The sequence below is a fragment of the Ornithodoros turicata genome, chromosome 4 (assembly GCF_037126465.1).
Source record: "Ornithodoros turicata isolate Travis chromosome 4, ASM3712646v1, whole genome shotgun sequence".
NCBI lineage: Eukaryota > Metazoa > Arthropoda > Arachnida > Ixodida > Argasidae > Ornithodoros > Ornithodoros turicata.
The window spans coordinates 68,420,647-68,446,549 of NC_088204.1; the positions used below are offsets into that span (position 1 = coordinate 68,420,647).

Consider the following 25,903-nt stretch of genomic DNA (forward strand, 5'->3'; position numbering starts at 1 on the left):
GTGTTTGCATGTGACTCCGTTCATACCACGAGTATGGAAAGCGGTAGGGAAGCACATTAGTTATGAATGAGCACGACGACAAAGCACATAGTTGGTGCACACACCCTATGTTGGGGAGCTATGTGGGGAAGACATGCATAGCATACAGCTGGTGTTGGGGATAGCGGAGTATATGAGGGTATGTCCTACAGGAAAAACGAGACAAGGAATGCTTGTAACAAGGGCATGTACTTCTACCAAAATGACAAGGCCATGTGCTAACAGTCTTCTCGGAGAAGGTTATCACATAGCGTCAAAATGCACGGAGATGTGGAATGCCGATGCGCGGTACGTTCCTTATCTGTTTATCAGTGCTTGGAGAAAATGCGCCATCACTGCTATATGTGTACTGTTGGGACAAAATAGAAAAAAAAAGAAAAAGGTGACGAGCATAGTTTTAGAAATGATGACTTATTGGCCTTCAGTTAATGTGAAGTAGCGGTAAAACGTTGTCCAATTGAACTTTCTCTTAGTCAATGCTGGCAACGTGTCTCACCTATAGTTATTCAGCCCAAGTAACGGATGTAACTCTGCTCCTTCTATGTTATGCCTCACCCAGGAACTTCTGGAACTAATTTAATGGATTGAGTGGTTGGTAGCGTTGGAATGCAAGGAATAACGGATGCTATTATCCGGTTTTCGGGATAACTTATGGTATCTTTCCTTTTTTTTTATGTGCACTCATGCGCTATAGGCCTGTTGCTCTGGTCCAGGTGGCGCGAGTGAGCAGCAACATCAGCGCCCCAAATCATGCAACACTCCCCAGTTTAGCAGACGACGCGGCACTTTCAAGTACACGGTTTCGAGTTGTTCGCGCTTTTCAAGAAGTACCGCTTTTTCTGTTGATTTCCTACAGGTTCTGTAGCTTCCTTGGCACCATACCGTTTGACACACCATGCAAAACCCGCTGATGGAACTCCATACTGCTGGGATTCGCGGCCGTTTGGGCCCGAAATGGCGCTGTGCAAACTTCACTGCAACACAGCCCTATAAAACGTCAACTCACAATCAGCCACTTTTGATTGGAGGCAAGTCTTATATTACGGTTTGTCAAGTGAAGTTCATTAGAGAGTTTTAGTACCGTATCAACCGGAACCAATCAGTGTGTAAGATTCTGAGTCACATACGACTGCGAATGGTTCCAACAGGCACGATAAGTTTACCAACTGTATACGAAAGCTCACTAATATCGGACAACTAAGTACCGATATCCAAATTTAGCTTGTTACGCTACGCCTTCCATCTCACCCTACGTAAATTTTAGCAACGGTTTGCTCACCCTTACACACCCGAATGCTAAACCTTCACCGACAGCCCGCTCAGAATCAGCCCGAATTCGCGACTCATACAGCCAACACCCTCAGCATCAGATTACCTTCCTCGAAGATGAGAAAAAGAAAGAAAAAAGGACCACATTGCCCATTAAACCACCAGCATGTGACCCGTTAGACGTGTTGTCTAAGCACGCCGTTCCGGGAGCAATTTGTTGGCCCACGCAAACTTTCGACATCGTCAGATGGACCCGACGGAGGTCTCGGCTGTCATAATAACATTCCAGGCATGCGTCCGCTACGACTTTAGGTCAGATGGGAAGATGGTTACACGGCACAACGCCCAAGGTCGTTCGCTTGCTCGCTTAAGACTTCTTCCCTATTACCGTGCGTAATCACTTGAAGATTTCGTAATTGTTATATTGCCATAAGCGAGAAATTAGCTTCCGCTCAGTCGAATGAAACGAGTGCCGGCTGCAGTGGATCGAGCACTCATGAATTTTCATGGGCGTTCTTTCACAATGGAGTGCATTTCCTTATGTTAGTCGGTATCGGGTTTCAAGCGTGAAGCTCGTGCGAATCAAAGTGTGAAAAGTGTGGATGGTAAGGCCGTTCCGAGTGAGTTCTCTACGTTGATACGGAGGTAATAGACAATAATTAGGGTACATACTAGCTCCCTCTGCATACAAAGAGGGAGCTAGTATTCAGGCACCCCAACAATAATAGAATGCAAGCGCCCCAGTGGGTGCCACACATCTTCTACTTCCCCCTGAAGACGATGTCGACTTTTTCCTTCATAACAGTGATGAGTTCAGCACAGGAGGAGACATGAACAAGACGCCTCTGTTATGTCTCGCTCATGCGGCGTTCCACTGTCATGTAGTTATGTACTTCGAGTGCCTAGATCACGATGCTTTCATGTCTAAGGCCACATATGTGCTATTGGTCTATAGATTCACTCCCATCTCGTCTCGTTGGTAGAACAAAAAAAAAATTGATGACCATGACAGCTCGTGAAAACACTAACGCCGCCTAGCGTAGTAATACGCAGCCCTTGGAAGGTTCAATTTAATTAGTAGTTTTTGTTTTCTTCTTCGGAATACAGCGATATCGCGTATTCACTGGAGTGACATTTCCAAAAAACTCTAGCTGAAGATGAACAAAACGTCATAGCCTTTCGTGAACTCCTTTGTTGTTTTCTATGGTAGAATATCCTGCTGCTTAGCCACAGATATTTCGTAGCAGACGACAGGGCCGATGGTGTCGTCTGCTGCATGTATACAGTACGCCACTGCCGACATTCCGACTCCGCGCGAATGCTCAACATAAGAAGCGGTGGAGCTTCCCCCCATGTGAGCAGTTCTTTACTTTTCCTCCCGCTAGGATATTCTGTCGGGATGTTATTCGTGTGCGTACGCGGATAATAATCAAACACGTTTGGTGTGAACTACCACAAACGAGTTATGGTGAAGGAACCAATCACCGTAACCACAACGGCACTCCCTCGCGTAATGGATGAGGAACACGGAAGGGCACCAACGCATTCACTGCCGTTCATTGTACCCTGAAAGCTTTTCCGAAAAGTGCGCACGACCACACCTCAATTTCAAATCCCCCCCGGTCTTTCCCATCACCATCGGAAGCTTATATCACCGGAGGCCAATCCCACATCTCACTCCGCGAGCAAATTGAAACATTCCCTCCCACGAATAGCCCCATCGCGATCGCCATCATCATCACCGTTTCCTCTGTCGTCTGCTCCCACTACCGAACGCTGCCATCGTACAGAGGTGCCGCCATGTGTACGGAATGAGACCGGCTTGGCATCGAAACAGCAAGATAAGGGGCTCTGCGAATAACAAATCGATTTCTTTCAACGACGTTAGGAGGAGACCGTAGGGGCCAAAACACGTACATGCTGCTTCATATTTTTTTTCCCCGTTCTCTATTATTTGATTCCTGTTTAGTATACTTCTGTATGGCAACGCGTTACTGCTTCAATTTCATAAGCAGCCTTTTGCATTTTTCATGCTTTCATACCAGAAAGCCTGAGCTGTTTTGAGGGAAACGCCTGCATTTCTGGCAGTCATTTGGTTTCATCTCCATCGCTAGTCGCACAAACGCAACGTTCTCGATTTGAATAAGCTCCCTTCGAAGGACGCCGTGGATTTTTTCTTAACAATAGCTTGTTACAAAGGGCGCTTGGATGGCAAAAGGGATGCAGCACTATCTTGAGTAAACAAGATATGCACGGTTCACAAAGTGAAACAAAGTCTCATGTCGTCTTCATGAGGGAATCGCCGCACACGATCTCGCATACAAAAAAGCCTGCGTCTACGAGCGCTTCTGCGCGCGGATGGTTTCCATGGTTGCGGTCGCCAGAAGCGTGGTTGTGACTGGCGGGGCTACGTCCATTAGCCAGCAGGCCTTCTCTACTCTAGGTGACATCGGAAGGAAAAGGAAGACTCACATTGGTGGTGAGCTGTGACGTCAAGGTAGCAACTTTTTCGTGGGCTTGTTCCAGTTCTTTACGGAGCTTTCGGATCTCGTGGGCTTGCTTCTCTTCCGTCTATGGTAGTAAAAGAGTAAAGGGAAGAAACACCGTGTGAGGAGACGCTGACCAATAGCATTCTTCATCAAGTAGTCCAAAGTTTAGTATGCAGTATCATTATCTGGAGCGTTAGTACCTGAATACTCAAGTATAGTGCCATCAAGCACAGACTCCGGAGCGGAAGCGTTTGAAATGACCTAATTCTTATCTGCATTACTCATCATTTCAAGAGCGCGTCTCCGATCTAAGCGCGGTTGTGGACATACTAATAAGCAGCGCGAGCGTTGAACTCGGCGCAACATGTCCCCTGCTTCGTATGTCAAACCGAAAGTAAAAAAGACAAGCGTCGACCATCCGCCTTTTTTTATTATTTATTTTCAGACGTATTTACATCATCGTCGATTTTCACATTATTGATAAGCATCACACTGTTTTTTTTTTCTACTGAAGGACGGGGACTCTTCGTAACTGCTTCGGGGCTTTTAGGAAAAAAAAGGGGGGGGGGGGCAGCACCGCAAAGGATAAGGAACAGCTTCCTTTCTGGCACCTGCACGGCATCTTGTGCGTGGTGCACGACTATTCACTCGTCGATCTACCGATATCGTGGTGTACGATGGCTATGGTAGCTAGGACGTTTTCAGGACGTAGCTAGGGCATTTCTATCTGATCGCTCCAAGTGCTAGATCGATTATTACGGGTTACGGGAAACCAATTTTTGCGGAAAGTTTGACCGCATTTTTGTGGGGCACGCCACAACACGACTGAAGGTTTCAGAACGATATCAGGCAAATGCGCCATTGGTTGATTTATTGATTGATTGAGAAGCAAAAAAAATATCCTTCCAATTAGAAGTCGTAAAAGAAGAGGCAGTAGCGTAGTATCGCGTAGTATCTTCGGTACCGAGCATTGTATCACTTAATTTTGAAGTAAAAGGTACTAGTATCGAGTAATCAACAAAGATACAAACAAAAAGTATTTCGGACACCGTACGCAGAGTTCGGTACTCCAGATAAGAACAACTCTGAAAGGGTATTCTGTTATACCCAGTTTTTTTTTTCTGCACGATCAATCACCTCAAACCGAATGAACACGGGAGTGAATTATTGTCGATTGTAAGTATAATGTGATAACGTGCCATGTACGTCACTTACGGAAACGTACAACGAACTCGCATTGAAAAATATGACCCGAGAAACAATGGTGCCCGTCCAACTCCGCAACCTGTCTAGATAAAAAGGTGAATGACGCAGCCGTGTCACTTACCCCTAACCCGCTGGGCATTAAAAGGACTACCATTGTTTCCATCAAAAGCCATCAGTAACCATAAAAAGCTGTGACACGGAGGACGGCTAACAATTGCGTGATTTTTAAATATCAGGATGCCGTCTGCCGTGCGTCAAACGTTCACCCGCGTCATCTACAAAAGCGATTAGATATGGAGCTGCTGCCATGCTGGATATGCTTTCTTACGCTGTTGCCAAAAAAGGCACTGGGACGCACGGTGAGCGATTGTGAAAAAATAGTTTTAGTGCATCGTGCGCTATCGCCTTTGCGTACGTAAGGGATAGCGTTGGTGTTGCTGTGCAATGCGCGAAGCTCTCTTTATGCTTTGCGCGTGTACAGAACAACCAACGCTATCCCTGACGTACGCAAAGGCTATAGACGACCCTCTGTTTACAAACGTGTGACGTCACGCGAAGACTGGTTCGAGGTTATATTTTGCTGTGGTGGGCAAGAAAAGGGAAACACGCGTCGCCTGCTATGCTGATAATCCTGGCAGTGTCCACCAACATGGTCTGTGCGGCGGCGTTACGTACTCAATGACATAGGGGCGCAGGTCGTCTATAGCGTACGATTGACTAAAACTCACTAATGTCTGTGTGGGATAAAGATCGCTATATCCGGGATATATGTTTACCGGATTATACAATTATCGCTATATCCGGGACGTAGCGGTTTCAAGCCAAACTTTTTTTCCTCCTGAAGAAGGCGGAGCTTCCGCTGCACTATTGACGTCGTTGTAAACAATTTTCAACACTTAACGCCTAACGAACACCCTCTGCTTCTGTTGTTCGCATCAAATTTGTAACTTATTAACGCACGAGTATATGTCTCAAGAACAAGCATATGTCAGCAACCTACCGTTGAGTATAGCGATGACGTGGTCGAGACTAAAGATGCTGATGACCCGTGTGCTGGAACAGAAACACAGATAAATGCATGATAAGATAAGTAATAGGTATAAATAAATTACAATGTCACTCATGTCATGCAGCCCATCCTGTCCAGTTCTGCGCCATCTATACAATAAACAGCCAATATGTGCGGAGTCTGGGTAATTACTTTCAGCGAAGTAATTTAGTCAATGCAACAGTTCCGACGAGTTCTATGTAAATCTTACTAACCCCGAACATCGAGGATCCAGGTGAATGATGGTTTTAATTATGGCTTACGTGAAAATGAAATAGTACCTTATAAATACGCGTAAGAATAATATTCATTTCTCTCGTACGTGCGTCCCCATGCGCAAAGAAATACTGAACCAGGCTCCCATTTTCGCCTCACCCATGGCAGTTGTTTCGCAATATTAAACATGCCGTCAACGTTGACATAAAGCGATTGTTCTAATACTACAGCAATTTGCATTTCGCTGTAAAGCAAGAATTTCCTTCTTGGACGCATCGTTGGGTATTTCCGGGACCACGACCTCCGTATAAAATTACTTTCGAATCGACAAGAGCGCGGGGAAGTGCAACACAAATCCACATGAATTAGTCGGTCATTATTACCATTGAGGGAAATAAAGAAGAGATAAAAATGAGAAATCATGATACCTTCGTCGTCTTTGGTGTTCATCTTGGAAAGCAGTCCTCCCATGTAGTGGGACATGGGCATGGAATTTCTCGGTCCGTGAGAACTGTGTAACGGGGACGACGTGTAAAGGTACCGTGATGTACCCTGAAAGAAGGAAAGAAAACGAGCAAAATATGCTGTGAGATAAAAGCAGCAATTAAGAGTAACGAAGCGCAAGCTCTCAACGCATAGTACACGGCGATTGATGCATCGCAGAGATTTATTGTATAGACTACTGGAAAGATTAGTGGCACAGCACGGAGCGAATATATCACATACACGTAAGATCGGAAACGGCACAAGAGGGCGCATGAATCGAAGTGAGCGCCACTGCATATTCTGATCCATATGACCTGTATCACGTATACGTGCTGTACACATGTTCATATCCGTACTTGCGCTGCATGTATGCCGGTCCGGTTCCGAAGCAGAGCAGACGACCGGTCGTCTTTGTTCTCGCGCCGTAGCAGACGATTCTCGCCAGCCAATAAAAGTGCTCGGCTGATCTGACGTCACAACATGCCAGAAGGAGCCGGGAGAGATCGCCGCCACACTCTTTGCAAACAAATTCTCTCATGAAATGGGTGCTTCCCACAGGAAATATTTTGTGTGACCGTTCCTGAAGGCGGTATGTTACTTGGCCCATGGCAGAGCCAACGCTCTGCCCTCAAAACTCTTTTGACTTTTTGGGATACCGTAGGACTTCGATCCTTGTTGTGAAGGGGCTCATTATTTCATCACTCACGTCGCCACCAGCACTGGGATAGAGTGTCGCCCCTGGCGATTAAATTCGCCATTCATCAACTTCAAATAAAGTTATGTTGTTATATTTTCCTTTAATTGTTGTCAATGCGCCAATAAACTCCCAATATTTTTCTTTAAGGAAAAGCGTTATAAGCTACCTAGAAACGTCACTGCTCGAACTTGGTGAGCGAGAGCTCTTGAAGAAGATCAATAAAAAATGGGACAGTGAAGATATGTGATAGGCTATCATAATCGATTGTCACGTGTCATGTATTAAGGTGTTGAGTGGGCTAAACGACGTATCATTCTGTGCATGCACCTAGTAATACGCTCGATTTCCATGAAAGTTACACCCTAACTTGATGACAGTAGACAGACGAATCTCACATGGAGAAGGAGCGAGGGGTAGCTAGGGACTGACGCCGACTTTCCACTTGCGTGGCGACAAGGTACCCAGAACATCAGTGTCCGGCGCCGGAACTAATCTGCATTGGCGGCGGCGACTCTTCAGGAGTTCCAGTATTGTTCGCGTAATAAGACAGTACAAAACGCGGTTCTCTTGTATGTGGGATGTTCCTTATCTGTCTGGTGACAATACCCAGGATCCGGGATGCCCTATAACCTGGTGTGCCCACACCACTGCCGCGTCTGCGGGAGCCAGCCCAAATGTCGGCACCTCCACTTTGGTCCCAGTACACAAATGCCACTAGATAAGCGCTTATGGAAGGTTTGACTATTTTTCCGGTTCCTTTCCATCACACGTGGTAATTCAACCCCATCTCCTGTGTGAGCCGCCATCTATGCCCATAAAAGTTTACGAATGCTTGGTGCCAGAGGCCAGTCGTCTTTCGTATAATCCGGTGTGAAACAGCGCAGAAGTCCTATATTTAGGTAAGAATTGCAAATTCTGTGCACTTGCTAAGTGAGACCGTATATATGCATACATTCGTATCTGTGCGCCCGAAAGTGCGATGTGTAAAAATATTGACATAGGAGGCGCCACTTCAGGTAGTTTAACACGGCAGGAGTTCGCTATATCGTATACGTGCGCAAGGATCCCCAGCACACAGCGTTCGCTACCCACAGCAATTAGAACATGATGCTGCTTGGCAAGCTACCTCTCGTAATTCATGATAATACGCACTTGCTCAACTGTTGAAGAACGTAATTAGTTTTAACGATAATGAACGTTATGTAGAGTAGACGTGTCTAATTATGCCAAAGTCCCTCAACAACGTCACTTTGCATATCGCATGTTAAAAATGCCGTTTCTCTACTCCTCAACATTGTAAGATATATACTATCGGTAATTTAAGTCATAAAACACTGCAATCATAAAAAATCAGGAAAAAATCAGGATCCCGTGATCATGGGCGCCGCCAGGAGTTTTTCCGTGGGGGTGGGGGTGGGGAGGGGCAAGGCAGAATGTTTTGCATTCTGGCAGAATTTTTGCACCCGCAACTATACATGGTCTGGGCTCAGAAATCCTACGTTTCTGAAGCCTTGCCTCCCGTGACGGCGCCCATGCCCGTGGTCCTCTACAGTCGTATAAAGAGCGCTTGATGCTGTCGAACATTTCATTCACTAGCACTGAGCTTGACAGCATGAAAGATAGTACAGTGAGAGTTAGCGTTGAAAAATGAAACGTCAGGCAAAGAAACAAGAACTCAGGAAGACCCTTTCAAGCAGATGAGACAGGCCATTCGCTTGGAGAGCACGGAGACGCAGACAACGGACGCTCAGCGCTCTCTATTGATTGCGGCGCTTACTACACATTTGCAGCGGCCTGGTTCTTTTGTTTAACTTGTCCGCCTCACTTCACCGAAAGGAAAAGGAAGGAGTGAAAGGGAGAGAGAAAAGGAAAAGAGGAGGAAGGCGATGGGCGTAGTGTTGTTGTACCTGTCCCATGGACCGTGTGGGTGACGGAGGGCAAGAAGGATGGTGGTGATCCGCAGGAGTCGAGGAGGACGTCTCGTGGTGTGATCGCTGCATCAGGGAGCGGGCTTCGAGGCCCTCTGACTGGGTGGACCTCATGGAGCTGGAGCGGGATATACGGCCAGGACAGGTGGCCGTACCGGAAATCTCTCGTTGGTAGAGGAACAGCCTCGACGGTGTCAGAGTGGACGCCAGGGTCTTTGGGAGGAAGGATGGCACCATGTGGGGGTGGTGCTGGTAAGGTCAGTGCGGGGTACAGTGATGTCGTGGTGTGGTGGGGCAGGGAAGGTAGCGTAGGTGGCGTAACATAATGACTGTACCATGCCAAAGCTGAATACAACAGTGATGGAACTTCTGCGTGGTAGCCCCTTCTATGACTAAGAAGGCATGCGCCAGGGCTGTACTAATTTATTCTTTGTGTTATTAATACTGTCGGCGATTGATGCCCTTTTACTTAACGTTTAGCAAAGCTAAAACTAAACTTGACACACTCATTGAGAAGGCCGCAGTCGGTGAGCCTGTGGAAAACCTAACACGATTTTTCGGGAATACCTTCGCAATTGCGCTGCCTTTATATTTTTTTTAACCTTTATTTTGCCCATTTCCTAGAGCGCAGTTTCAATGGAACTATCACTTTCACGGCGTTCTGTACTGGACATGCAGCTATCGCTCGTCTAGCGTTACATGGCGCGATTTTTCTCGAAGCAAAAAAAAAAAAAAAAAAACAAGCATAAAAAAAAAAACAAGGGAAAGAAGACCGGTATGAAGTTTTCGTGTGTACCAGGCACATACTGCTCCTTGTTTTCCCTACTTCGTCAAGACTTCGCCCGATATTATGGAAATCAGAAACCTTTTTTGCTTACCTGTCCATGCGCGCTGGAAGCCGTCGAAGACAGGGACTCCATACTATCGGCTTCTGCAATTCCCATTCCACCGAACGCCCTCCCAAGAGGCGCCGAAGTCATGGATCCCGGCGTTGGACTATGCCTCAGCCATGCGTACGGACTGGACACTTCACCATGATCTATCATAACGTAATTGTCGCTCTCAGATCCACCTTTCGATGAAGGCACCGACAATCTCGGCCTGTCCCTTGCAGAACCGTGGTGAAACCCGGACAACATAACGTAGTCCGCGTTGCTAACATACGACGGCGGTGACCCGTTCAGAAGTGACCGTGTGCCATAAATACGCTCCCGGACACTTCCGAGTCCCGCCGCGCCCATCGCACCTGCTGTGAGGTACTGTTTTGCATGCTTGCCTGCCGCCCTGCCTAAGGAACTGTATTCGGAGTCGGAATGAACTGACAGGAAAGCCTCGTGGGTCCCCGTTTGCGTACTTCCAGACACCTTTGACTTCCGTTCCAACGACGACTTGGACGTACGTGGCAATTCGCCAGATCGCGTCAGACTAGAAGTCGGCGTGCCGTGGTGTTCATACTCGCTTGCGTCCCGCTTTGATTTTGAGGTCTTCCCACTGGAATTGGACGCTGAACTGGAGGGTCGCTTCGCAACGACGCATGCAGGGTTAGCCGGGCGACTACTGGACTTGCGGGACATGCCTGAGCCGTCTTTGCCAGGACTAGACCTTCCACTTCCACCGTCGCACTCGACGTAGCCCCTCAACTTAGAGTCGTCGCTTGATTTCAAGGACGATCCCGATTTTGAGGACGACTTCTTGTGGCCGTCGTGCTTGTTGCTGTCTTGAGGAGGGGCGCTCTTTTTGGAAAAAGGACGTTTCGAGTCCTTAGATTTCAAGGATTCGGAGGAGTTAGTCTTTAGTTGCTGCTGTTCTTGAAAGTATTTTTTCCAACTTGCAGAGACGCCCTGCTGGAGAGCACTGGACTCCGTTTGCATGGAAGAATCAGTTTTCTTCACGTTTGCGTTCCGGGACCGGCTCGAGGTGGGTAGCGGGGAAGAAGTAAGACCTGAAGTAGATGCTTGGTCCGGCTTACGTGCGGTGGCGGGCTTGTTGGACGTGTGGGACAGAGGGGCTCCCGGGTGATGGCGCTTTAGGCAGCCGTAGGGATCAGAACTAAGGGAAGAATCGGTGAGGTTGTCGTTGGTGCTCAGTTCGGCGAAGGTGTCGCTGATACCACTACTGATTGAGCTGCTGTCGTCGAAGCTGCAAAAATAGAAATGAGGATCGTTTTAAAGCTCTACTCTTCAAGGCTTGTTGAGCGGCATAGAGAGTAAGGTACAGAAGGACTAGCCCCAGTAACGGTTTGGCAAAGACCTCCCCTGTCCTGTTTGTGCACCGTCATTTGGGGAAAATAACAGTTGGCACACGTAGCAGGCAATATTACTCCATGACACGCCCTCGCCAGTATCTGCAGAGGAGTACCCTAGCAGGTACTCAGAAACTGATCGATGCAGATTTGGATGAAAACGTGTTTTTTTTTTTTTTCTGATCAACTTCTGTTCACGAATGGCAATACTCAAATAGAATTTCTGAGTCGTGCCTTAAGCCATGTGTTCCATCATCCGCGTCTCATGGGGCTTCTACTGTGTTCATCGTAACGGCACAAATAAATCACATCTATCAAAGTACCGTAACCACCTTTAGGACTCATCCCGTCTTCCAAAGCGACGCAATGAAGCTGCACCAGGAGCTAAGCCATCGAGAAAAGCTTCCCTTTAATTAAGCCTACGGGAACCCAACTACAATAACCATACCAGCGGTAGCGCAGCAACAGTTTCGGAACCGTGCAACAGCTCAGAAGATAGCGTTCGACCTGCTCTGTCGTCAAACTACCGGGCGGGGCCAGCTTTTCTGAACGACGAAAATAAAAAGAGAGAGAGTCAAGCTAGCGTTCCCGTGCTGCGACGCAATCGATTTTTCAACCCTGTCACGAACATCGACTGCAAAAGGGGGGCTGAGAGAGCAACAGGCTATCCTGGGCCGGCTATGGCCCGCTCGCATGCACGAAGGTATAGCACGCACTGCAACGCTGCGGATAATTACTGTATGCTTGGCTGTTCCTGGGACAAGGACATTCAGGAGGCCGAAAATGGGAAGTGCCAAGTGCACGCAAGGTAATGTGATCATTCTACAGGGTATTTTAGGTGGAAGACACCCGTCTTAGACATCATGAAGACATGCGAAAGGGGAAGAAAGGGGTGCATGACAGAAGAATGCACACGGCGTTAACAAGCTACATGTTCAATAAGCAACGATATATCGTGGAACGCAGTAGCAGCACGCAGGGTAGCTAGTGCACCATCTCCTTGAGTTTCAGGAATTCCGGAACAAGGGAAATATGTCCTGCTCCTCCTCATCTCCGTCCTTGTGTCCTTGTCTCCAGGCTCGTCAAACGCAGAGGTGCTACCGTGCTCGCAACAATGAACAGGACGTCTCTGTGTCTTTTTCTTTTTGTTTTGTTAACTCGTTGAAGATTTGTAGCAAAAAAAAAAAACTATGAGAGGAGGACAGGTGCCGGTTTTGAAGGTCGATTATACGACCATACGTACGGACAGTCTGTTCGAGCGAGTATGTAACTACACTATAAAAAGACTGATTACCTAAAATTCGTTAATCAGCTTCTTTTAATTAGAGCGTTTCGAGAAAATGCGAGACAGTAGATCCGGAGCTTGGAGCAGTCATTATTCGAAGTCGTCCATCAAAACATAAAAAAGCGGTAATAATGGGGACGAGCGAATACGCTGAAGTATCCGACGTCGAGGTTTGCGATGCAAAATAGACCGAAACCAAGCCTACCGAATAATCGACCTCCAAAACCGCCATCTGTGCAGTTCTCACAGCCTTTTTATTAAGAACCTGTACTGCATAGGAAATAACATCACGCGTACAGGGTGTCCCAGAAAACGTGTCATTGAATTATAACTATAATAATAATAATAATAATTAAAAAATATACGCCACCTAGGATCATGCGGTCAAAGGCATTTGTTCTTACTATGTTTTGGCCACATCCTGATGTGAATGTCATGCAACGTGAGTTTAATTATTTAATATTTGCGCACTGAACTCGGGTATTTGCCTAGTAAAGGTCACTTTTTTACCGCACCAAAATGAAGAGCGTGTTGAATTTACTCAAATTCATGATAATCGACAGCGATATTCAGGAGCTATCCCATTGGAAAAAATAGCCGACATGCTTTTCGGAGCACCCGAGAATAACGCGCGAAGACTTTTTGAGCGCAATAGCCGTCAGTCCGATGAAAGGAGGCTCCAAACCCAGCCCACAGAGTGATAGTAGAAAAAGTGACAGTTCCTAAAATTCCGATAGGGAATGCTGGAGTAGCCAGTCCCGAGTGGCTCGAGACTACCATCTCCATTTTTTTCTTTTAAAATCAATCAATCAATCAATCCGATAGGGAATGCATGATCCCAGCGGAAGTCGGACGCGATAAGCCATGCCTGTGTTATCTGTTTCTACGATGCTGGTGTGGGCTGGGTTCCCAACCTCCTTTCGTCGGACTGACAACGATTGCGCTGAAAAATTCGTCGCGGGCTCCGTAGAGCATGATGTTCGGCTATTTTTTTTGCTGAAGTTGGATAGCTCTTCAATATCCCAGTGAATTATCATTAATTTGAGTAAATTCGGCACGCTCTTCACATTGGTGGGGTAAGAAAGTGACCGTTAATTGGCAAATTTCCGAGTTCAGTTCGCCAAAATTTACATAATTGAACTTACGTTACATGATATTCACATTAGGAGGTGGCAAAAAACCTAGTAAGAACAAATGCCGTTGACCGTATAATTCTAGGTGGTGTAGTTCTTATTATTATAATTCAATGACATGTTTTCTGGGACACCCTGTGTACATACCAGTTGATCCTTGTATCCCTACCCGTTATTTGCCACTGTTCCAAAAATTGAAGTTTTTATTAATGTTCTTAGTAGTACGACCTATAAAGAACGGAATAGCGGAAGGCCCCTCAACTACCGCAATCTCTCTTCATGGAGCAGCAAGGGGCTCGTCACTTCCGACTGAAATACGGCTTTCTTCCGGGGTTATGGGTTCGTTTTATGTGGTAATAAAACAGCATGATTCAAACCTGCACAGGATTTCCCTTGGCAACATCTTTACCGTATTACAGTCTTCTGGAGGTACTACACGCGAAGGTACTAGAGGCACGCGAATGGCACGCGAGAACAATATCGTACCCCGTACTGCCGAGAGAGGGTAGCCAGTTTTAGTATACCGTCCAGTTACCGTACCTAACAAGACCAATGAGAGCGTGCGTGACTCAGGATCTTATCTGTTGATTGGGTGCGATAGACGCGGAGATCTAACCGGCCTCCCATGAGCGATATACTAAAACTCCGTAATTTAGTGTAACACTACCGCGTCTACCGTACCCAGTTAACGTCGCCGTTAACTTACCGTGCCTACTGGAACCAATGACAGAGAGCGTGACAAAGAATCTTAGCTGCTGACAGGGTGTGGGAGACGCGGTGGCCTACGGTGCTACCGGTAGTGGTCTATACTAACATGCGCTTCTGGTTCCGGTAGGTACGGTAACTTGACGGCGACGTTACCAATTGTATACTAAAACTTGCTATTAGAGGGCTTTAGTGCATCGTACGCATTTGAGTGCGGAAGGGTCAGCGTTGGTTGATCTGGGCATGCGCAAAACAAAGAGAACTGCGCGCAGTGCACAGAGCCAGCACGCTATCCCTTACGTACGCACAGGCGATAGCGTACGGTGCATTAAAGCCCACTAATAGTAAATCGGAATGTGTTAATTCGCGATAACGATTCCGAAAACATGATAAGCCAGCGATCCTGTTTCTTTAAGGCAGCGTTCACACGGGGCAACTTTTTCCAGCAACTATGAGGAACTTTGGAGTTGCTGTCAGCCGGCAACCTCCAGCAACTCGAGTTGCTCAGAGTTGCTGCGAATCGCTCCCAGACCGAAAACTTGAGAAGTTGCTCGTGCACTGGCCAATCAGAAAGGGGAGCATTGCCACGTGACTCCCGATGGCGTTGTGTATTTCGTTGTGGGTTCATGGGTTCAAATCCTGCAGGTGCAGCTGAGAGATAACTTTTTCTTTTTTTACGAACTTCACGGAAACATATCAGTTGCCACTTCTGGAAGGCAATAGTGATCTATTGGGGCAATAAAACTGACTGAAATTTGATAAACAGCAGCTAAAGAAAAGATTCCACCAGTTCGATTCGAACCCACATTGTCCGGTCGCCATAAGGTTGCTTGTGGGTGGAGCTACCGAGTTGCTGCGTGTGAACGCGGACTCGAAATTGCTCGGAAGACTTTGGTTTGAGTTGCTTCGAGTTGCTGGGAAAAGTTGCCACGTGTGAACGCCGGCTAAAGCAGGTGATATCACATTAGAGAGTTTTAGTGTACCGTGCGCTATCGCTTTTGCGTACGTAAGGGCTAGCGTTGGTGGTTCTGCGCACTGCGCGAAGCTCTCTTTCTCTTATGGGCGTGCGCAGAACCACCAACACTATCTCCTCTTACGTACGCAAAGGCGATAGCGTACGATGTACTAAAACTCTCTATTGCTAAGCTTACATTTGATGACTTCCTATCGTTATCGTAAAGCTCTTCCGATGTAGGAGTGGTTCGTTCGACTACGGACGCGGCGGCGAATTTTCTGCAGAACGCAGGAATAGAACAGTGACGTTCGTGAGTGACTATTATTGGCTAATTCCACTGGTCGTTGTGGTGCAGAAAAGCTTACATTGGCTTGAGTGTGGGTGTTGCAGCGGCCGCTTCAGTGCAATGTGCGTCGCGTTTCATTGGTCGCTCCGTTCGTTTCTATACACTGAACACACAGCGGCACACTACACGGCGCTGCGTTGAAACATACAGCGGAACTCCGCCATACTCAGCGTCTTCAAAGGTAGAAAAAGAGAGAGAACACAACGAAGGGCGGCAGCTGATTGCCGCACATGGCTGCCAGGTGGGCGTCATCGACATGTTTTAAGGTATCGTTAAGCACCCGAAGCACAATTTCATAAAATGAGTTAGGACTATAACGTAACAATTTTCGTCATACGCTTAATTAGGCTTATAGTTGTAGTTGTAGTTGGCATACTTGTAGCTGAGGGCACCACTGTATCGAAAGTAGGCACGGATCACGCATTGCCCGATAAGTACGGCGGCAAAACTACATTACATGCCCATAACATTGGGTCTAACGCAGCGACGTACACGGCGCGCCGCGTACAAGCAAAAAGAAAAAAGAAAAGCATAAAAATGCTGGATACATGAGCGCCAACGTTGCCCGCTAAAACGAGGGTTGTTTCACCCCAGGCGCCGCTCTGACCAGTTTTTATCCGCTCACAATTTTTATCAAAAAAATGGCACCAAACATGTAGCGGCGTGCTTATCGTTTCACTGTATACCTGTAGTGAGTCTCTCCAAAAGACATGAATCCTGATTAGGGACACGAAACAAAATAGGTATTGATTCAATCTTAGAAAAAAAAAAAACGATCAGCCAATCACAAACAAGGTTGTGACTCTTTGTGACTGTTTCATGTTCAGACGTCAAGCGCTCTTCTTTCTAACGACAGTACGAGGCACGCTGACGCAATGAGCCGTCACAACATGCTTAGTTGTAGGAACACCTCAACAATGCTCAGTCGACAATGCTGAATCCACGCTATGCACTGAGTGCCGACATGAGCTTCCTCGGGGATACGTTCAGATATTTTTTTTTAAAAAGTAGTACAACTTAGATTTTATTCAGAGACCGAGTCCACAAGCGTGTGGGCGAGACCACTCTGTACAGGTTCGTGAGAACAGGACCTTCGTTATTGGAATATCTCAAATACCACAAGGCACGGTATTATAGAAACACAGCCGCAAATATTTTTACTGCGTTTTCTGTTTGAGCCTAGGATTTGGAGGTCCGTGAGCTGAACGCAATTTTAGCTCCTTTGTGGGTGTTAGCAGCCGCAAAGTAAATGAACATTTTAAAGCAAAATCGCGATAGCAACACACACACACACACACAACGAAGTGACGTGGCATTTATTAAAACCTGGTATCATGAAAAAGCTGCACCATATTATGCACTAAAGAAGACGTTAAAAAACAAGAAAAACCGTCGCACCTTAAGCCAATTAAGGTTCAACTTAATTAACGCTGAAACTTATTACACGAGCTTGCCCATGGTATCCCACATATTAGTTTAGCAAGCGCGTGTCAACTTTCTGATAGGTTGCACAGGTAATCGCTTTCAACTCAAAAAGAAGCAAAAGGAAGCTTATATTAACGTCCGGGAAATTGTAGTATAAATAAAGTAAGCGTTGTAATAAAAAGCAAGAGAAAGAGAGAGAGAGAGAGAGAGAGAGAGAGAGAGAGAGAGAGAGAGAGAGAGTAAACTGAGAAAAATCGACCGAAGCGCTGCAAAAGCCAACCCACATGGCGGACAGAGTGACAACATGTCAGACTCGGGCGTTTCCACGCCAGCTCACTTGGTGTCGGACATGTCACTGGCTCATCCTTATTACTGCGGAAAAACTACTTTTTTGTTATGACATCGCAGCTTCTGTGTTGTTTTTTGTTGTGTGCAGGTTATGTTCTCATAGTCTCAGAGGTGTGTGCACCTGCAGGTCGTGAATATACGTTATTCGCAAAGCAAGATTTGGCGCTGGATACATCAAAGTACGTGTTCGTTTGGTGACACTTTTTAGAAAAAAAGGGTGGCTCTTAATTCTGACTGGCACCAATGCTGCTATCTCGTATTACCCCGAAAAACTTTGAATAAGAAGTTAATTAACGAATTTTAGATAAGTAACTAAAGACCTGGGCAACTACCCGTCCTGACAATATCCGCCGAGCTGAAGAAATATATAACGAGGAAGCCGCAGAGGAGACGCAGTATTCGCATGATTCATGAAGCAATGACACGCCCCTGTTTAAATGACATTCTGTTTCGGTTACAAAAGATCACCCCCAACAGGTGCTGATTGACACTATGGCACTTGAGGAAGGAGCCAGGGGAGCCAGCAGTGGGTCACGAAGCTGCATACCCCCCGATTACTGGTGAGAGATAGATAGATATCAATCACATCATAATAAGCATACGGGAAAATCTGATATGTGTGCTTTGTTACAACATCTATACACTGTACTGGAGGAGTAGGAAATTATTATGTTTCTGCGTGTCGTACTTGGGTAGACATAAACCCCTGAAGACGCGTATCGGTGACACTCAGACGTTATATGAGCGAGAGCTGCTGTCGTTCCCACTAGTAGTCGCACGTGACTTCCCGCGCTGTCTCATTGGTGGAGACACCTGCAGTGACGTCAGAGTTGGTTCAGTTTCGGTATTAGCGGTGCCGATCGCCTGAGCGGCTATAGCCTCGTTTGTTGCAAAACATGCGATGCAGGTTCAAACCGATGAAAAAAAAAGAAAAAAAGAAAGAAAATGAACGAAATATAGAAAATAGGAAACAAAGTATTTTACGTCAAACTGGCATAAGAGGCGGCGAGTGTCACAATCTCGTTTGAAATTGTACGAATGAAGCCGAAGCAGTAGTAGGAAGGAACTCAAGCACGTGAGGTGTGTGAAATGATATGTAGACTTTTAGACGCTTGAACATTAAGAACATTCCTATCCTGCAAAAATGTTTTTTTTTTTTCCTTCCAAATTTTCCTTCACTTCACCCATGTTAGAAGTTTATTTCCCCTTGAAAGAAGTACGCGAAGACAGACCAAAATGAAATAAAGCATCCACAGAATAATAATAATAATAATACCAATGCTTGGGATGTCCCATCTAGACCACGTGTCCGTTTGCATAACGACCCGCAAGCCGACAGAGCAAAAAAGAGAAAGAGCTTTCCAACCGCAACGCATTTTAATTGCGGGAAAGCTCGCAACCTACTCGCTATTGAACCTCTGAAATTTGACCCAGGGCCAAAATTTAGGAAAAACAAGACAACAGGGCGCAGGAAGCGACAAAGAACAGCGTCGCCAGGGACCCGTTTTCCATTACAATGAACCATCGCGGGTTAGCGAGCGCCCTCTATTAGCGGACGGCACGTTCCTCTCGAGGGACGGCCACGAGAGGGCGTTTTAATCAGGACCTCTTTCTTTCCCTTGCTTCCTTTTTGCTCCCGAAATGCCGTATGTGTATTTCTGTCCGTATATCTCCGGACGCCAGGCCGTGTGCTCGCGCGGTCTTTTGTGTAAAAGTCCCCGGATCGAGTTTCCGAGTTTAATCTGTCCTCGGGGTTATGAGATTTAAATAGTGGAGGATGGCGTTTCCTGGGAGCTTGGTGCCTGCTTTCCCCCGCTAATTGGGAAGTTTTGAGGGAGTCCCGTTTCATTTCGTGGTGGTTCTAATTTTTCTCTTTCTTGGTGCGCGGGTGTCAGGTTGTGGCTGTGCGAGATAAAAAGAGAGAGGAGGTATATGCATTTACTCTTTCCACTGTACATAAAGCCATCAACCATAAAGCATTTACAAATTTGCGGGAATGAATCGCGCTCCGAACAGGACAGGATGTGTAACAGTTTCTCATTTCTGATTCCCATTACGCTGTATACTTCATATGAGGTTTTGGAGGAGCGTGTGAGCGTCATTTGAGTGATCGTGCTAAATATTTTAGTTGACCTTTTCTATTTTTATTTTTGTCGCTGAATAATTAACTTTCAAAAACATGTCGAAAAATCGTCGATCTGGCGAGCGGCGCTACTTTGGAGGCGCGGCCCAATCGGTTGCCTTGTCGTTCGTGCTTGTGTGGTTCGCAAAATTTACGGGACTCATATCACTGCATCATCTTCTTTCAAACCCTACTGGATTTCCATTCTACTGGACAGTAGCAGTACAGACCCAGCACACTGCAGGTCTGCATACCTACAGGCACAACAGCACATTTGCAAACACCTTACTGGACCCCATAAAAGAACCGTTTACTTCAATTTGCATTCACTGTGTGTCCGAATTTTCTACTTTACGATGGGCGTATGGGCTTGATATGAGCGTTTTCACGTTGTTCGTCCTTCAGATTACATCGAAATCCATACGACTGATGATGATGTCCCAGCAGTGTACTGAAACTATAGAGTCGTGTTCAACTTAAAAAGGACAAGAAATCTAGTCCGTCAGCATTTAAAATATTACTGCGCCGTAGATATCGGATAGCTACAGATGGCTGGGCACAGAGAAGTCACTTTCCATCCTCCGCCAGATAGTGTAATCCATCGCACTTGCTCTGCTTCCGCTGTTGATTGGCTGTGAAGACTGGCCGCATGACATTATGCGATCCCTCCCCCATGGTGGCGCTGCAGTATTTTTCCTAGCGCGCTATCGTGCCTCCTTATCTCCAACGGCGTATGTAGATGAAGGACTACATTTCTTTCTCTTCTTAAGTTGAACTCGACTATAGTTCACATGTTCTGTTAAAATCGTTGGGAGTGTGGAACACCGTAAACATTGACCAGAAAAACGCTTCGCACGTCATCCCTTTACTCCTCCTATTCTGAAGCATGCTTGCATGCTTCCACTACTGAACACAGTTTCTCTTTGCAAGCGACGAACAACTTAGGTCCCACTTCCAATATACCGAGTCCTGCACTTCGAACAATCCTCCCGCATTTGTAACATCGTTCCCGCGTCTCCACAACCCCCTAAGTCCCCAAGAAGTTGTACACGAGGACAGGTAAAGCTCCGCACCATTACCGCCTCGTCCCTGCGCAAAGGGAGATACACAGTAATCGATGTGTTCAGAGGCTAAAGACACACCCAGAGGAGGATTGCCTGTCGTGAAAGGCGGATTTCCCCGCGTCACTTAGACCCCGAGCATTAGGAACACCGTTCCAATCTCCAGTCGTAACTTCCTTTTATATCTTCGTCCTCATAACCTCTTTGTACAGCTGGAATCGTCTGGTACAGGCACGCTCTGTCCCTTTTTACTGTTTTGCGCGCCCATATATGGGGCAGCGATAAAACCCTTATCCCGGAAAAGGATCTCCCTGTGTTCATGTGGATACGATCGGCTCAGTTCTGTGCCCTCGGAAAGTTTGTACCCTTTTGATGTTAGTAGGTTCTAGAACGTATCGTTGTCATACACTGCTCTTGGGATAACTGTGATACGGTCCTTAAACAGGGCCTCACAAGGGAAGTATCTTCGATAACTTTATGTTGCGTTCAGAGGACGATAGGAAGAGGTCGTAGCTAAGCTACGACCCTACTTGGTACTCTTGGTGAAGGCATCCATCCAACCGCCTCGTTCGTTGGAGACGGCAGTGAATGGGGGTCACAGAGATTTTCGGTCAGTATGCAATAGTACTACGTAGAATTTTGTTCCCAACGTTCTAAGTACTTCGTGCTGGATTGTATCAAGTGCTGCACTGCAAGGCACTTAAAAAGCAAGAAGTGACGAGAATTACGGGATCCCCCTTTCCTGCTTTACGCATGTTTTCAGATTGTATCATATTTGAGGTGTGTGAAATTTCGGAGACAGAGGTACATTTATGTAATCCGCTAGAAACAATTCTTTTTATGAAAGAGGAGAAGGAATAATGCAAATGAAACGTACACCAGAGCTCACTAATGTGAAAAGCCTTTCACCACCAGCTGGCCTACATATATGCCATGCTACCAGAGCCAGTTTTGAAAATAGGAACTATGTCGATCACTATCCTTGTCAAGGAGAAGGCATTCCATCGTACACTAATTAATTAACTAGTTATTGTCTGCTTATCGGTAGGTCACTTGTTTTACGAGTTACTCTTTATGGGGACATCGTCGCTTACATGCCCACGTCAAGTTACGCAACGTGACTTTTGTCTCTGGTCCTAATTACTTCTTGTGGTTTACTAAATATTTATTATTGTTATTATTACCGCATTATTATTTGGGCACTGCTCAAATTCGATGTTATCTTGCACAAATGCGGAGAGCAATTCAAATGGCAGAAGAAAGCTTTTTGCGCCGTTGCGCACGTACGTCCACGAAGTAACTTTACTTTGGAAACATCGCCTCACCTGCTGTTGTACCAGTCATAACGACGGGTTGCACGGTGCATTTTCCTCCTCGCCTCTCTTCAGTCAAGGCATCGCCGATTCCACCGCAAACAGTACAAGTCTCTCACACACAGTACAAAACGAGCACGCTCACCACAGCAGCAGAAGCTGAGTGGACAAAAGAAACGATACCATTGTCCACGTACGACCGCAGCCCGAGCAATGGGAACCTCTCACCAATTTCCCGTTCAATATCCTAAGCGAGTTACTGAAGTCCTTGAGCAGCAGCACTGGAGGTCCAAAGTAACATCTGGTACCTCTCTTCACAATGACCAGATAACTAATGTTATGTTAGCCACGTCAACGTGTGGGAAAAAATACACTGTAGCAGCTGCTTTACCCTTCGGACATATTTCGAGACAGAAGATCGCATCTTTTCAAATTTCGTCGAATGCACAGTTCAAACGTAAGCAACTAACCTGACAGATATCCCGAGTGGACTGAAAACCACAGGCCTTGCAAAGATCGACTTCGTGAAGAAACACAATACCACCTACCCTGGTCACAGAAGACAACCCTCTCGTCCGACAACAGCTCCGTAACATGAGTACAACGAAGCAAGGTACGCACACAATGCTTCGAGCGAAACCATACAGGGGCTGCTTCTAATACGGAATCTCAGACGGCCGTATTTCTAAGGCCTTGCTTGCTGACTGCAACGAACAAGCAAGAGCACTCCTTACTCATGAGCGAAATTGCATTTTTTTGGACGGCATGAGTTGCATCCTTTCGCGTAATTTTCGAAACGAGAGGGTGCGGTTCTCTTCTGAGCCTGCTGAAAGCATACATAACGTTTGGGTGTCGGAATCGACACAGGGAGCGACAGTTTGTAGAGAGGCCAATAAAGTAGAACGGAGTTCTAAGATAGTAGATATACTTGAGTTTGAAGGTGAGTCATGCAGCTGGGCCTGGAAGCGGAAACACGCGCTTCAACTGGAGAGAAAGTCGGAAACAAGACCTACAAACCCTTGCATGTTCGCCTTGCTGACAACAGAGCTGACTCAAAACCGACTTTTCAGTACAACCACTTACAATGTTATAGCAACAAGCTGTCGGAACGCGCGTGAGCTGTGTGGCGTGCACCTCCGCAGGGCTAAGCAACTCACATTACCGACAGGAACATTGCGTGATGAATACACCTATCCAACTCAAGTTCCGAATCACTCACCAAACTCACGCGCTGAAGCTTTCATGTGACGAGCATACCCACATCTATCCAAACCACGCGACCCGTTCGAAAACAATGAGAACCACGCCGAAGCTTCCCGTGCGCAACGTGCACCAGCGTACGCTTCCACCACTCACAGACATGCTAGGCATCTAGTGTGAAAGGCAGCGATTGCACAAAATTCTACGATGCTGTCCACAGAACAAGGGAAACTTTTGTGGGTCTCGCAAGTTGAGAAGTATCATCCGAGTCGGACTCGGTATGGGATGACTAGAGCACACACCGCGCCTGAGAGCGCCATAGCGACTGGCGCCGCGCATCGATTTTTCGCGAGCGACGGAAGTGGGCCGGACTGATCCTATTCGTTCAAGGGAAGGGGGAGATGAGGGGGGAAATTTATAGAGGGACCGTGTAGGTTCTTTGTATGCAAGTCGGAAATCACACACCCTGTTTATATGGGTGCGTCGCCTTTGTATATGTGTATGCTGGCAGAGTGGGGGGAATTCGTTGGATGTCCTGTGGGAACGTTGTTGTTGGTAAGATGTCGTGTGATTGCTACGTGCTGTGGTTTCCGCGTGGTCCCAATGGGATTTTTCTTTTTTTTCTGCTTCCTCAGTCGGAATAGGGAAGAGAATTGGGTTTTGTTTTAGGCTTCCATTCGGGACGATGAGGGCCAGTGTTACAGTGGGAAACGGAACAGAGTGGAAATTGGTGGATTCCCACCGGATTGTGCGAAATACACAGGTGTACTATCATACAGACACATACGTACAAGGGTCATTAAAGGACTTAGCAACCCGAGGCCTCTTTAGTGATGGCTAGCTACACGCTGTTTACAACATATCTAAGCATACTCGGCCGGGCTCCGAGCTCTACACTCATTGTGTGTCTCAGGCCGGTGAACTCCCGATTCTGATTCGTTGTGACCTTTCGCGGACGTTTCCCGTACCGTACGTCACTGACCATCACTCGTCGACAGAAAGCCACTACAAGTAAGAAATGGTAGATCGTACAATCCTTGCAGACCTACCGCCCCTACAAAGGGGGCGTTCCCCTTCGGTCGAGTAACGTTCATCATCGTCAATTTTATCAGACATAATTGATGGCTATGTCTTGCCTTGAGTTTGTCGAGGGGCGCGTTCTAAGAAGGCTACACCATAGGTTATTTAAGTCGAAGTAAGCGTTGATCCCCTATGCTCAACGTTATAGTATTCGCCGCAGAGAACAAAACATGGCAACTCAGATGGCGAACAAAACTGGAAGGGCAATACAAACTCAAGTAAAAGGCCATGCACTCACCCGATGCGGTGGCTGGGAACTAATGTGGACGTTCCAGATGAAGGATCACTGTGATTCATCAATGGCAAACGATGGGCACACAAAGAGGGAGGGAGGAGAGACGTGGCAAGGAAGAAACAAAACAGAACCATAAATAAGAAGCGAAAAGAAACCAACACAAACTCAGAACGCATGCATACAACGGCATATGACGACAAAAACGTTTGCATACGCGTGACATCAGAACACAGGTGAACGTATAAGTGAAGGAACCAGTGCATATACGACAGTCAACCGTTGGCGTTAGATTAGCGAGCTACGTCATTCAACTGGGTGACCACGGGACTGAGTTCACGCACCGGCTGTGCTGTCAGGAGTTTTCCTTAGGGTTCCTGGTACCCAGTGATGGGTAGTACTTTAAGTACCAAGCACTCTAAAACTACCTTAAGCACATTTCTGTGTACTTGTACCTTACTTTAAGTACATTTCCAATTGTGTACGTTGTTTCTTGCTTTAAGTATTTTTGTCTAGTACTTTCACTCAAGTACCCAAATGGAAAAGCAAAGACAAAGAAAAAAAAAGAAGTAAATTGGCAATATGCGGCATTTTTAAACACGAAACCGGAGCGCTGTCCTCCTTTTTCATAGCATACCCAGACATGCAAGGAGGAATAAATCAGGAAAAAAATATATTTTCCACTAGCACAGCTGGTTGGCTGAGCAGCTAAAACGGCAATTGTGTCATCTGTTGCAGCTCTTACTTATGGGCAAGCACAACTAGCTGGGCCTCAGAACTAACATTTGCAACAAAAAAAAAAAAAAAAAAAAGAAATAAAGGGAACAAAAAACTGCTTACATTGGCATTTACTCAATGAAAGCAACGCAATCGAAACAGACACTCTTCCTTAGTCCCACCAGCTCGCGTGGCTCAGTGGTTAGCTAGCTGGCCACGCCACGTCGAGACTGGGAGGTACCTATGTTTGAATCCCGCTGTTGGCTGTGCTGCCTGTAATTTTTCTTGGGTTTTCCTCAGACGCTGTCAGACATATGTCGGCACACTTCCCTTAGAAGTCGGCCCAGGACGGACATTCCCC

General features: G+C 46.6%; 1 protein-coding gene across 13 annotated transcripts in view; it reads right to left on the reverse strand.

Annotated features, from left to right (window-relative positions):
- LOC135391779 (neuron navigator 3-like) overlaps positions 1-25,903 on the reverse strand; it is a 340,328-nt gene that overhangs the window by 47,325 nt on the left and 267,100 nt on the right. For 9 of the 13 annotated variants that reach the window (XM_064622219.1, XM_064622218.1, XM_064622215.1 and 6 more), the window contains 6 exons: positions 24,832-24,879; positions 10,257-11,517; positions 9,358-9,627; positions 6,696-6,819; positions 6,004-6,056; positions 3,781-3,879 (listed from right to left, as the gene is read on the reverse strand). In XM_064622219.1, the coding sequence (XP_064478289.1) occupies positions 3,781-3,879; positions 6,004-6,056; positions 6,696-6,819; positions 9,358-9,627; positions 10,257-11,517; positions 24,832-24,879 (1,855 nt within the window). The remainder of the gene's footprint in view (positions 1-3,780; positions 3,880-6,003; positions 6,057-6,695; positions 6,820-9,357; positions 9,628-10,256; positions 11,518-24,831; positions 24,880-25,903) is intronic. The other 4 variants (XM_064622221.1, XM_064622220.1, XM_064622216.1 and 1 more) reach the window with 3 other exon arrangements.